This window comes from Tachyglossus aculeatus, chromosome 23 (assembly GCF_015852505.1).
Source record: "Tachyglossus aculeatus isolate mTacAcu1 chromosome 23, mTacAcu1.pri, whole genome shotgun sequence".
In the NCBI taxonomy this organism is placed as follows: Eukaryota; Metazoa; Chordata; class Mammalia; order Monotremata; family Tachyglossidae; genus Tachyglossus; species Tachyglossus aculeatus.
Genome location: NC_052088.1, coordinates 32633791 through 32645929, shown reverse-complemented (window position 1 = coordinate 32645929; position 12139 = coordinate 32633791). Strand labels below are relative to the sequence as shown.

Sequence of the window (12139 nt, the reverse complement as noted above, 5' to 3'; positions counted from 1 at the left end):
CATTAAATAGGTTCCCTCCCCATTGGTCAATAATTGACCAGACTTTAGTTTTGGTGTGGGCTCTAATTGATCTTGACCTGTGCTTTTTATCTTTCATTTACCAGAGTAGCAGAATGGATGATGAATGAATAAATGAAATGAGGCTGACTAGAGAAACTGTTGCAAAGTACACAGTCCCAAACAACATGTTTTTGTTATCCAGAAATGAGATCAATGATACTTGACAACTACTTCAGGTGGAAGTTGTGAAGATTAATGGATCAGTAAATTTGTGTGGTTTGATATTTTTTAAAAAGCTCCAAGGGACAGAGTCCCAAATGGGTTAACATTATTCCCATTACAAAGAATCAGTGAAATTGGTCATTCTTGAAGACTTTCCCTTGAAAATGGAGACATGATGTATCTTCAGCTCTTATGATATGTCATCATTTGTTACCTTCAATGTAATATGATTGCACAGTGCACTGGGAAAAAATCTATAATAAGAAATATTAGAAGATTTAAGTAGGGTTGTATATTCTGTTTAGGTATGTTGCCATTGGCTGTTTTTGATGACTTAGTTAACTGCCTTCAAAAGCATATATGAGTCAGTGGAACATGCAGACTGTTTTTATGGGTATGTTTTATTCGAACCATGTCATGAAAAAATGGGGTTACTTTACAAACTGAGACAACTAAGCATTTGGGGAGTATCTTTGCCTAGGCTATGTTCAAAAAAATTATTCACCCAACAAACTACAGGAAATGTTAAAATTGTTCCTTTTTAAAAAGAGCTATGGAGGGTAGGGTGAAGCAGGGAGGCTGAGAGCAAATGAAGGAAATAAATGAGATCACTAAAGGTGAATAACCTGGCTGTTCTTCCATTTAAGGTTTGCACAATTTTATTCTACAGTGAAGTGATGCCTGTTTCAGTGAATGAGTTTAGTTTCTTCTAATCTATCCTGAGGCTATTAGTTGGTACATGCCACACACTGAAAAAAGAAAACCATTTAAAACAATATTGGTACACATGGCTGCAAAGGATTATGGATCATTGTCTTTCTGATTCGTACCGTGGGTCTCTGGACTGTAAGCTCTTTGTGGGCAGGGAATGTGTCTGTTATATTCAATCAATCAATCATATTTAGTGAGCGCTTACTGTGTGCAGAGCACTGTACTAAGCGCTTGGGAAGTACAAGTTGGCAACATATAGAGACAGTCCCTACCCAACAGTGGGCTCACAGTCTAGAAGGGGGAGACAGAGAACAAAACCAAACAGATTAACAAAATAAAATAAATAGAATAGATATGTACAAGTAAAATAAATAAATAAATAGAGTAATAAATATGTACAAACATATATACATATATATAGGTGCTGTGGGGAAGGGAAGGAGGTAAGACGGGGGGATGGAGAGGGGGGCGAGGGGGAGAGGAAGGGGGGGGCTCAGTCTGGGAAGGCCTCCTGGAGGAGGTGAGCTCTCAATAGGGCCTTGAAGGGAGGAAGAGAGCTAGCTTGGCAGAGGGGCAGAGGGAGGGCATTCCAGGCCAGGGGGATGACGTGGGCCGGGGGTTGATGGTGGGACAGGCGAGAATGAGGCATGGTGGGGAGATTAGTGGCAGAGGAGCGGAGGGTGCGGGCTGGGCTGTAGAAGGAGAGAAGGGAGGTGAGGTAGGAGGGGGCGAGGTGATGGAGAGCCTTGAAGCCGAGGGTGAGGAGTTTCTGCCTGATGAGCAGATTGATTGGTAGCCACTGGAGATTTTTGAGGAGGGGAATAACATGCCCAGAGCGTTTCTGGACAAAGACAATCCGGGCAGCAGCATGAAGTCTGGATTGAAGTGGGGGGAGACACGAGGATGGGAGATCAGAGAGAAGGCTGATGCAATAGTCCAGACGGGATAGGATGAGAGCTTGAACGAGCAGGGTAGCGGTTTGGATGGAGAGGAAAGGGCGGATCTTGGCAATGTTGCGGAGCTGAGACTGGTAGGTTTTGGTGACGGCTTGGATGTGAGGGGTGAATGAGAGAGTGGAGTCGATGATGACACCAAGGTTGCGGGCTTGTGAGACGGGAAGGATGGTAGTGCCGTCAACAGTGATGGGAAAGTCAGGGAGAGGGCAGGGTTTGGGAGGGAAGACAAGGTGTTCAGTCTTGGACATGTTGAGTTTTAGGTGGCGGGCAGACATCCAGATGGAGATGTCCTGAAGGCAGGAGGAGCTGCAAGCCTGGAGGGAGGGGGAGAGAGCAGGGGCAGAGATGTAGATTTGGGTGTCATCAGTGTAGACATGATAGTTGAAGCCGTGGGAGCGAATGAGGTCACCAAGGGAGTGAGTGTATTGAACTCTCCCCTCAGTGCTTCATACAGTGCTCTGAACACAGAAAGTATTCTAGGAATACAATTGACTGACTGACTGAGCATGGAGTGATCATCCTTTGCCAATTGCAGGACCCGTTACTGTTTTTGAGGCTGCCTCTTGGTCTCTTGAATTCGGAGCGAATGTTTTATCTGCTTAAGGAAGCCCAGCCTTAAACAGTCAGGCATCTAACAGACTGTTGGGAGACAATGATAGGCGAAGACAAGAAGAGGGAGGCAGGGATGAGAAGAAGGGTCTCACTCCTTCTGTAGACTTTGGAAAGACTGGAAGGCCAAGAGGCAGATTAAGAAACCTGGACAGACAAGTAGTAAGGACCAGCTCAGCTGTGGACAATCTGGGGACACACACAGTGTGAATTGGAGTGTTAGTGACCTATGAATTATTTACAGCCACATCTACAAATATGGATACTATAATAGTATTAAATTTAGGGAGTTAACATGGTCTTGTGGATACAGCAGAAGCCTGGAGTCAGAAGCCATGGGTTTTAGTCCCTCTGTCACTTGCCGGCTACGTGACCTTGGACAAGTCACTTAACCTTTCTGTGCTGCAGTTTTCTTATCGGTAAAATGGGGATAAGATTCCTCTCTAAGATTATGAGCCCTTGGTGGAACAGGGACTGTGTCTGATCCAATTATACCCTGTCTACCCCAACATTTAGCACAGTAAGCATTGGAATGGAGTAAGTGCTTAATATTACTATTGTTATTATTATTGTATTATTTGAATATGGATTAACAAATGGCAATAACTACTTTATCTCTTTGGACAGAAACTTCAAAAAACCAATTATTCGTCTTTTCTCGATCAGTGGTATTTCTTAAGGCTTATTGAGTGCAGAACACTGTACAATAAAATAGGGAGCTTACAATCTAGGGAAGTATAGTTCTTGGCTTTAATGTTGCTTGATTCCTGGTGCCATGCATTTCAGGGTGAAATGATAGCAGCACTCTAAATGCTTAGATCAATCTTCCCTTTTATATAAATTACTTCAAATGTGAAAAGAGGAAAATTAATTTGAATAAAAAAGTATCTACCTACACGTACTCAGATATGTAATTTACAATTCCACAAGCTGCTCACTGAGATAATATGGATTATTGATATCATGGTATGCAAATATATTAGAAGTTATCACTGAAGGCTATTAATGAAGTTGTTTGTTGGGTTCACTTTACTTTTACAACTAGTCAGCCAGGATGCTAAATTTAACATATTCCTACTGTAGGGATGGATTTTCAAGTGAAAGTTCTGATCAGAGGACATGTCTACCGAATCTGTTGTATTGTATTCTCCCAAGTGCTCAGTACAGTGCTCTGCACACAGTGAGCACTCAATAAATATGATTGATTTGGTTACTAACAAATGGGAAATTGTGCGGGGGCAATAACAAGCTGGAGCTTAATGTTGAAATGTGATATTTAAAATATTTTTCTGTATTTGTTTTAGGTTTTATTGGGACTTAATAATGCTTATAATGATGGTTGGAAATCTTGTCATCATACCAGTTGGAATCACATTCTTTACAGAACAAACTACAACACCCTGGATTATTTTCAATGTGGCATCAGACACTGTTTTCCTTTTGGACTTGATCATGAATTTTAGGACTGGGACTGTCAATGAAGACAGTTCTGAAATCATATTGGACCCTAAAGTGATCAAGATGAATTATTTAAAAAGCTGGTTTGTGGTTGACTTCATCTCATCAATACCAGTGGATTATATCTTTCTCATTGTAGAAAAAGGAATGGATTCAGATGTTTACAAGACAGCTAGAGCACTTCGGATTGTGAGATTTACAAAAATCCTCAGCCTCTTACGTTTACTCCGGCTTTCAAGGTTAATTAGATACATACATCAATGGGAAGAGGTAAGGCACGTCCTTTTTATTTTGCTGAAAATAAAATATAGCTGTGTAAGACTGCACTGTTTGCCAAACTAAGCTTTATTATGTGTTTTAAAATCTAGTTTGAAAAAAATCCATATACCTTTTCAGTTCCCTCTTATATGAGAGATAAAAGCTATTTCGTGACTGTCTGAAAAGATAGTATCAGATTTAATGCCAAGGATCACTAGAAGAAGTTTACTGGACCTGCCCTTGAATAATGGCTCTGATTAAATTCCAGTCAATTGAAAAATTTGGATGCAAGCATCCTTGGTTGTCTACGCTTTTGAAAAGTTGATCAACCAATAACCCAAATGCATATTCTGGAGAATAGAGAAGCAACGTGACCTAGTGGGTAGAGCATGAGTCTGGGAGTCTGAAGGACCTGGGTTCTGATCCCGACTCTGCCACTTGTCTGCTGGGCGACCTCGGGGAAGTCACTTAATTTTTCTCTGCTTCAGGAGCCTCATCTGTAAAATGGGGATTAAGGATGTGAGCCCCAAGTGGGACAGGGATTGTGTCCAATTTGATTACCTTGTATCTACCCCCACGTTTAGTATAGTGCCTGGCACATAGAACATGCTTAACAAATACCAGAATTATTATTATATTCTCTTCACAAAATAAATAAATAAAGTTTTCAGTCTTGCAGTCTCATGGGGACTTAGGTATGTAAGGTCAAACTGCCATTATCACCAAAAGGGTTTTCTCTGGGGAACTGAAGAGAATGTGAAGGTTTGCAGTCCCTGCTGACGTGTGTGTGTGTGCACGTGTGCACATTTTCTACTTTTGCACAGCTGGTTTATGAATCCAGGAATAACACTTTCAAAATCAGACATTTGTTGTCACCCCATGAGATCGGGTAACATTTCTCCTTCTTACTGCTTCCCAGTGAGTTCTGTGGGAGTTTCAATTTGACCACCTGGTACGTTTGTTCATTGGGGCACATTTAACTTGGGCTTTGAAAAGGGTGTTTCTAACACAGGTGTGGGAGTCAGAGGATTGGGGTTCTAGTACTGCGTGTGCCATTCACCTGCTGTGTGACCTTGGGCAAGTCACCTAACTTCTCTGTGCCTCAGTTTCATCATCAGTAAATTGAGGATTTAATACCTGGTCTAGCTTCTATTTAGACTGGCAACCTGATCTACTCCAACGCCAAATGCAGTGCTCTGCACGTAGTAAGTGCTTGGCATGTCATTATTATTGTTATTATTAGTATTATTAATAACAACAACAATAATAACTGTCTTAAGCTTCTAGTAGCTCCAAAAGGTGATTTATTTCTCACTTCACCCCAGCACTCCTCCCTCCCCTAGTAAACTTTCCCTTTTTTATGGTATTTGTTAAGCACTTACTGTGTGTCAAGTACTGTTCTAAGTGCTGGGGTACGTACAAGTTTAACAGAGTGGACACAGTCCCTGTCCCACTTGGGGCTCACAGTCTAAAGAATAGGGATTAGGATTTAATCCCCATTTTACATTTGAGGCAACTGAGGCACAAAGAAGTGAAATGACTTGCCCCAGGTCACACAGCAAGCAATTGGCAGAGCCAGGATTAGAATCCAGGTCCTCTGCATCCCAGGCCCGTGCTCTTTCCACTAGGCCACGCTGCTTCTCTTCCTTTCACTGGAGTTGGAAGTTTTTCTTTTGTCATTTTCAAAAGTGAAATACCTTTCCAGACTTATATTGGCTTCATCCTCTCTCCCCTGCACCGATCCACAAGGATCTGAAAATGATCAAGGTTTTGATGCATTTCTGCTGGCTGAGTGTCTCTCCCACACACCCCTCCTGCACCAGGCACTGGCCAACACACTGATCTAAACCCAGTGTGGCCACTTAACTGTACCTCTGAGCCCCTGGTTTCATGGAAAGTCTTCGCTTTATCCCAGCATTTTGTTCTGGGATGAGAAAATGCAGTGTAGCCAGGAGGAAAAGCTTCGGAGGTAAGAAGAGTTCCCCTCTGAAGATTAGAGGAATGATTCTTGTTGGGACTAAGTTTTTCCTTCAGATTTAACCAAATCATTGCGTTGAATTTCAGGAAACACTTAGTCTTTGTTTTCTACTGTTTCATTGCAGAGCCTTTGATTTTGTGCCGTAATTTTGTTGTTGTTGTTGTTCAAGTGATTTCAATAAAAGATGTACTGCACTGAAACACTGCATAAATGCAGTGCTAAAGTGTCTTAAAAATGGAACGTTTTTAGGCTATGGGAGACTTCCTTGTTAAAAATCAAATATAATATGAATGGATACTTTAAACTATATCATAGTAAGACTTTTTTCTACACAGGCTTTTTAACCAGTTACAAGAAAACATATGTTTTCAGCCAATGCGGAACACCTTAGACAAAAATCAGAGCTACAAATCAAACAAAAACCATGATTGATTAGCTATGTAAAGTAAGCAATCAATACGAACTTTTGAATAAATTGTCTGTGGGGGAAGAAAGAATATTTGTACTTCCTGGGTTGACAACATAATTAGCAGTGCATTGTACAGGGCAATGGGGGTGATAAGAAACAGAGGTAGCAAGGACAAGTGAACTCAAGAGATATTCCAAAAATTACATTTAGGCCTTGGATATTATCCTCTCCTGGCCCCTACCTGCCTATTTTGAGATACTAATAAGCAGTGGACAGAGACAGGTAACAGGAGGTTAGCTGTTCTCATTAATTATCCCCTGACTAATTGAGAGTTGATTTCATGTCATTTCTTGTCCCCTGGAGACATGCTATATAGCTGATATTTGGCTAAAAAGCCCAATACAGGGTTTTGATTTCTTTCCATATGCAAGACTAGTTGTTGCCAGAAACGGCTATTGGCAGAGTCTACCATGGTTTGATGGATGGATTGATTGATTGGTTTACGTTATTGTTGTTTTTTCCCACATCTCCTCCATGGTTTTTTTTTTTTTGGCCAAATGAGTAATTTGGTCTCAGGATTCCCCCCTCCCTTCCATCCCCCCTGGCACCACAGTGATGAGTCATTCATTCAATCATAATTATGGAGCGCTTACTGTGTGCAAAGCACTGTTCTAAGCACTTAGCACTTTCCAGCAGTCAGCTAATCCTCCTTCTGCTACTTGCCTGCCATATGACTTTGCAGTAGTCATCTGACTGTTTTGTGTCTGTTTCCTCATCTGTAAAATAGAGATTTAATACCTGTCTCCCTCCTACTTAGACTCTGAGCTCCATGTGGGACCAGGATTGTGTCGGCTCTGATTATCTTATCTCTATCCAGCACTTAGTACAGGGCTTGGTATATAGTAAGTGCTTAACAAATACTACAATTATTGTTAGCATTGTTAGGCAGAACACTGCTCCATTGGCTATTCCTCAATCAGTTGTATTTATTGAGCCTTTACCGTGTGTAGAGCACTGTACAATGCTCTTGGGAGAGTACAGTATAACAGAGTTGATAGACACGCTCCCTGCCCACAATGAACTTACAGTCTAGATGTTAATATTACGATCTTTTCCAGTGCGACTGTCATTTTCTGACCTTCTTTATTCATTCACTCATTCAATCATATTTATTGAGTCCTTACTGTGTGCAGATCACTGTATTAAGCACTTGGGAGAGTACAACAGAAGAATATAGCAGATGCATTCCCTGCCCAGAATGAGCTTACAGTACAGAGGGACCTAAAGGGCTGTGGGAACCACTCTGCGTAGTTAACCTGGTCAGATTTGGTCGTGCAGTGAGAATTTTCATCATCTCTTTCTGCTCTGCTTTTCTCTCAGTTGAGCCTCAAAGTTCTGAAGGGGATTACAGAACTGTTTTGGTTGTAAACAGGACTTGCTCTCAATTCAGAAACCTACCACCTACATTTAAACAGGGCAAACCACCCTCTAGACTAGATTAGAAGCTTCTTGAGGGCAGGGTTCTTGAGGTTTCTACCAACTTTATTGCATTGAGCTCTCCCTAATGTTTGGTAGAGTGCTCGGCACATAGTAAGTATCCAATAAATACCATTGATGGATTTTCCTTCCATTTCTCTGGCTTAATGGGCTCCCTAAGGATCTGGAAATCTAGTGCTTCCTGCCACAAGAAGCTCTTATACTGTGGTTTTCCATGCTTTAACCAAAGTCTTAATGATAATAATAATAATAGTATTTAAGTTTTTGCCAACCACTGTGTTAAGCACCAGGGCAGATAATGCAATCAGACACATTCCCTGTCCCACATGAGCATCACAGTCCAAGGGGAAGGAAGAACATGTATTTAATCTCTATTTTGCAGATGAGCAAACTGAGTCCCAGAGAAGTTGGGCAATCTTACCCAAAGTCACACAGTGTGTAAGTGGCGGAGTCGGGATTAACATCCAGGTCTCCTCATCATCTATTTTTTTACTGGGCCACATTGCTTAGCTTTCCCTAGCCTAAGTGTTTGCCCCCAACTCTGGTGACAGTTAATAATAGCAATAATAACAACATTTGTTGAGAGCTTATTTTATGCCAGGCACTGGGTTGGATACAGGAAAATTGGGTTGGACACAGTCCCTGTCCCACTTAGGGCTTACAAGCTCAGTCCCCATTTCACAGATGAGGTAACTGAAGCATAGAGAACCATTACGCCATGCAGTTCATATGATATATTCTCAAAGTTGTCTAACTTTTGCTCTTAATAAATTCTACAGCATGTAATTGTGATTGCTTAAATGGCCCATGGAAAATCTGAAGGGAAGTTCATTTCCTTGCAATCCTAGAAACAACAGCTGGGGTAAGATCTGGTCTCAGCTTATTTGGGTGGAAGGTACCACCCCACTTTTAGGTCCTGTTGATGACATGGTATATTTCATTCATTCATTCATTCTTTTAATCATATTTACACGCTTACTTGTGAGCTGGCTATCCAGGCCTGGAGCACTTAGTAACCCCTGTGTATCCAATCTCAATCAATGGATTTATTGAGCACTTACTGTGTAGACAGCACTGTACTAAGTGCTTGGGAGAGTACAATATAACAGAGTTGGTAGGCACTTTCCCTGCATCTCCTCCAAGAGGCTTTCCCTGAGTCAGCCCTCCTTTCCTCTTCTCCCACCCCCTTCTACGCCTCCCTGACCTGCTTCTTTTATGCTTCCCCCCGCCCAGCCCCACAGCACATATGTCCATATCTGTCATTTATTTATTTGTATTAATGTCTGTCTAGACTGTAAGCTTGTTGTGGGCAGGGAATGTTTCTGTTTATTGTTATATTGTACTCTCCCAAGCACTTAGTATAGTGTTGTGCACACAGTAAGTGCTCAATAAATACTGACTGCCCACGAATAGGTTACAGCCTAGAGGGGGAGAAGGTCATTAATATAAATAAATTACAGATATGCACGTAAGTGCTGGGGACTCAATGCACTCTATGCCTCAGCAGGTGGACACCATGCCTCAGCGTGACACTCTGCCTTCTCAACATTATCATCATCATAAAATATTCAACAATGCCATGGATCAAAAGCACATCTCAAGTCAGAACCGCAAGGAAGATGTGAACTCAGGGTGAACTCAAAGGAATCTTTAGCTTGTAAGCTCCTTGTATTCAAGGGTTGTAGTTTTGCTTTCCGATGGAACTCCAAAGGAGTGCATGAAGTAGACAAAGAACACAGGGAATGTTTGGAAGTCAGAATAACGGTTAACCAACAAGAAGTAAAGGAGGCTTACCCTACGGTGGAAATTGTATTGACCTGCTCATGATGACAAAGAACCAAAATTGTTCTTGATCAGTCACAGCTACCCAGGGATTGCTGCCAGTACAAATTTTCCAAAAGAAACAGTGCAGATGTATCCACTCTTTGAGTTCAGAGCGACTCTGTGTAGAGAGAGTTGTGGGTTCTACCTTAGGTTTTGTCCTTGGGATTCCACTTTTGCAAATGCTATAGCATTTTCCGGGCTGTGAATAATTAAATACCCTCCCCAGAGCATATCTGACTATTTGGTGTTGGCCCAGAATTTGGAAAAGGCAGATGGTTTCGCTGGGTACTGAAGGAGACAGGAATACCAAAGACCCACAGACTGATTCCCTTTTCCTGACCACTTCTTAGTACCTCCAGCTCACCAGGCTGTGAGCACTTAATAATAAAGACAAAAGTTATAATCAATAAATTGTATTTATTGAGTGCTCACTGTGCGCAAAGCACCAAACTAAATGCTTGGGAGAGTACAGTATAACAGTTTAATAGAGTTGGTAGACCTGTACCCTGTCCACAGCGAGCTTACAGTTTAGAGGGGGAGACTGACATTAATAGAAATGAATTATGGATATGATTATGGATATGTGCTGTGGGGCTGAGGGAGGGGTGAATAGAGGGAGCAAATCCAAGTACAAGGGCAATGTAGAAGGGAGTGGGAGAAGAGGAAAAGAGGGCTCAGTCAGGGAAGGCTTCTTGGAGGAGATGTTCCTTCATTGAGGCTTTGAAGTGGGGGAGAGGAATTATCTGCAGGATATGAAGAGGGAGGGTGTTCCAGGCCAGAGGCAGGGCATGGGTGAGAGGATTGTGATGAGATAGACAAGATTGATGTACAGTCAGTAGGTAGGTTTTAGAGGAGCGAAGTGTGCAGGCTGGGTTATAGTAGGAGACCAGAGTTGAGATAGGAAGCGGCAAGGTGATTGAGTGCTTTAAAACCGATAAGGAGTTTCTATTTAAGGCAGAGGTGGGTGGTTCTTGAGGAGTGGGGAAACACAGACTGAGTTTTTCTGTAGAAAAATGATCCAGGCAGCAGAGTGAAGTATGGACTGGAGTGGGGAGAGACAGGAGGCAGGGAGGTCAGCAAGGAGGCCGATGCACTAATCAAGGCAGGATAGGATAAGAGCTTGGATTAATGTGGTAGCATTCTCAATGGAGAGGAAAGGGTGGATTTTTGGTGATGCTATGAAGGTTGAACAGACAGGATTTAGTGACAGATTGAATATGTGTGTAGAATGAGAGAGATGAGTGGAGGACAATGCCAACATTGTGGACTTGTGAGACAGGAAAGATGGTGATGCCATCTACATTGATGGGAAAATCAGGAGGAGGACAGATTTGGATGACAGAAGAGATGCCATATTGGTCTGCCCTCTCCACTCCCTCCCTCCAGTCAATCAGTGGTATTTATTTATTTATTTATTTTTATTACTTTATATTTATTTTATTTATTATTTATTTATTTATTTATTTTATTTATCCACCCTTTCCTCTCCATCCCAACCGCTACCCTGCTCATTCAAGCTCTCATCCTATCCTGTCTGGACTACTGCATCAGCCTTCTCTCTGATCTCCCATCTTCATGTCTCTCTCCACTTCAATCCATACTTCATGCTGCTGCCCGGATTATCTTTGTCCAGAAACGCTTTGGGCATATTACTCCCCTCCTCAAAAATCTCCAGTGGCTACCAATCAATCTGCGCATCAGGCAGAAACTCCTCACCCTGGGCTTCAAGGCTCTCCATCACCTCGCCCCCTCCTACCTCACCTCCCTTCTCTCCTTCTACAGCCCAGCCCACACCCTCCGCTCCTCTGCCGCTGATCTCCTCACCGTACCTCGCTCTCGCCTGTCCCGCCATCGACCCCCGGCCCACGTCATCCCCCGGGCCTGGAATGCCCTCCCTCTGCCCATCCGCCAAACTAGCTCTCTTCCTCCCTTCAAGGCCCTGCTGAGAGCTCACCTCCTCCAGGAGGCCTTCCCAGACTGAGCCCCTTCCTTCCTCTCCCCCTCGTCCCCCTCTCCATCCCCCCCATCTTACCTCCTTCCCTTCCCCACAGCACCTGTATATATGTATATATGTTTGTACATATTTATTACTCTATTTATTTATTTTATTTGTACATATCTATTCTATTTATTTTATTTTGTTAGTATGTTTGGTTTTGTTCTCTGTCTCCCCCTTTTAGACTGTGAGCCCACTGTTGGGTAGGGACTGTCTCTATA

The 12139-nt window shown here is 42.5% G+C and overlaps 1 protein-coding gene across 1 annotated transcript in view; it reads left to right on the top strand.

The window, feature by feature from the left end:
* Window positions 1–12139, top strand: part of HCN1 (hyperpolarization activated cyclic nucleotide gated potassium channel 1) — a 363494-nt gene that overhangs the window by 31172 nt on the left and 320183 nt on the right. Inside the window, exon 2 of the mRNA XM_038765920.1 lies at window positions 3803–4226. Coding sequence (XP_038621848.1) covers window positions 3803–4226 — 424 coding nt within the window. The remainder of the gene's footprint in view (window positions 1–3802; window positions 4227–12139) is intronic.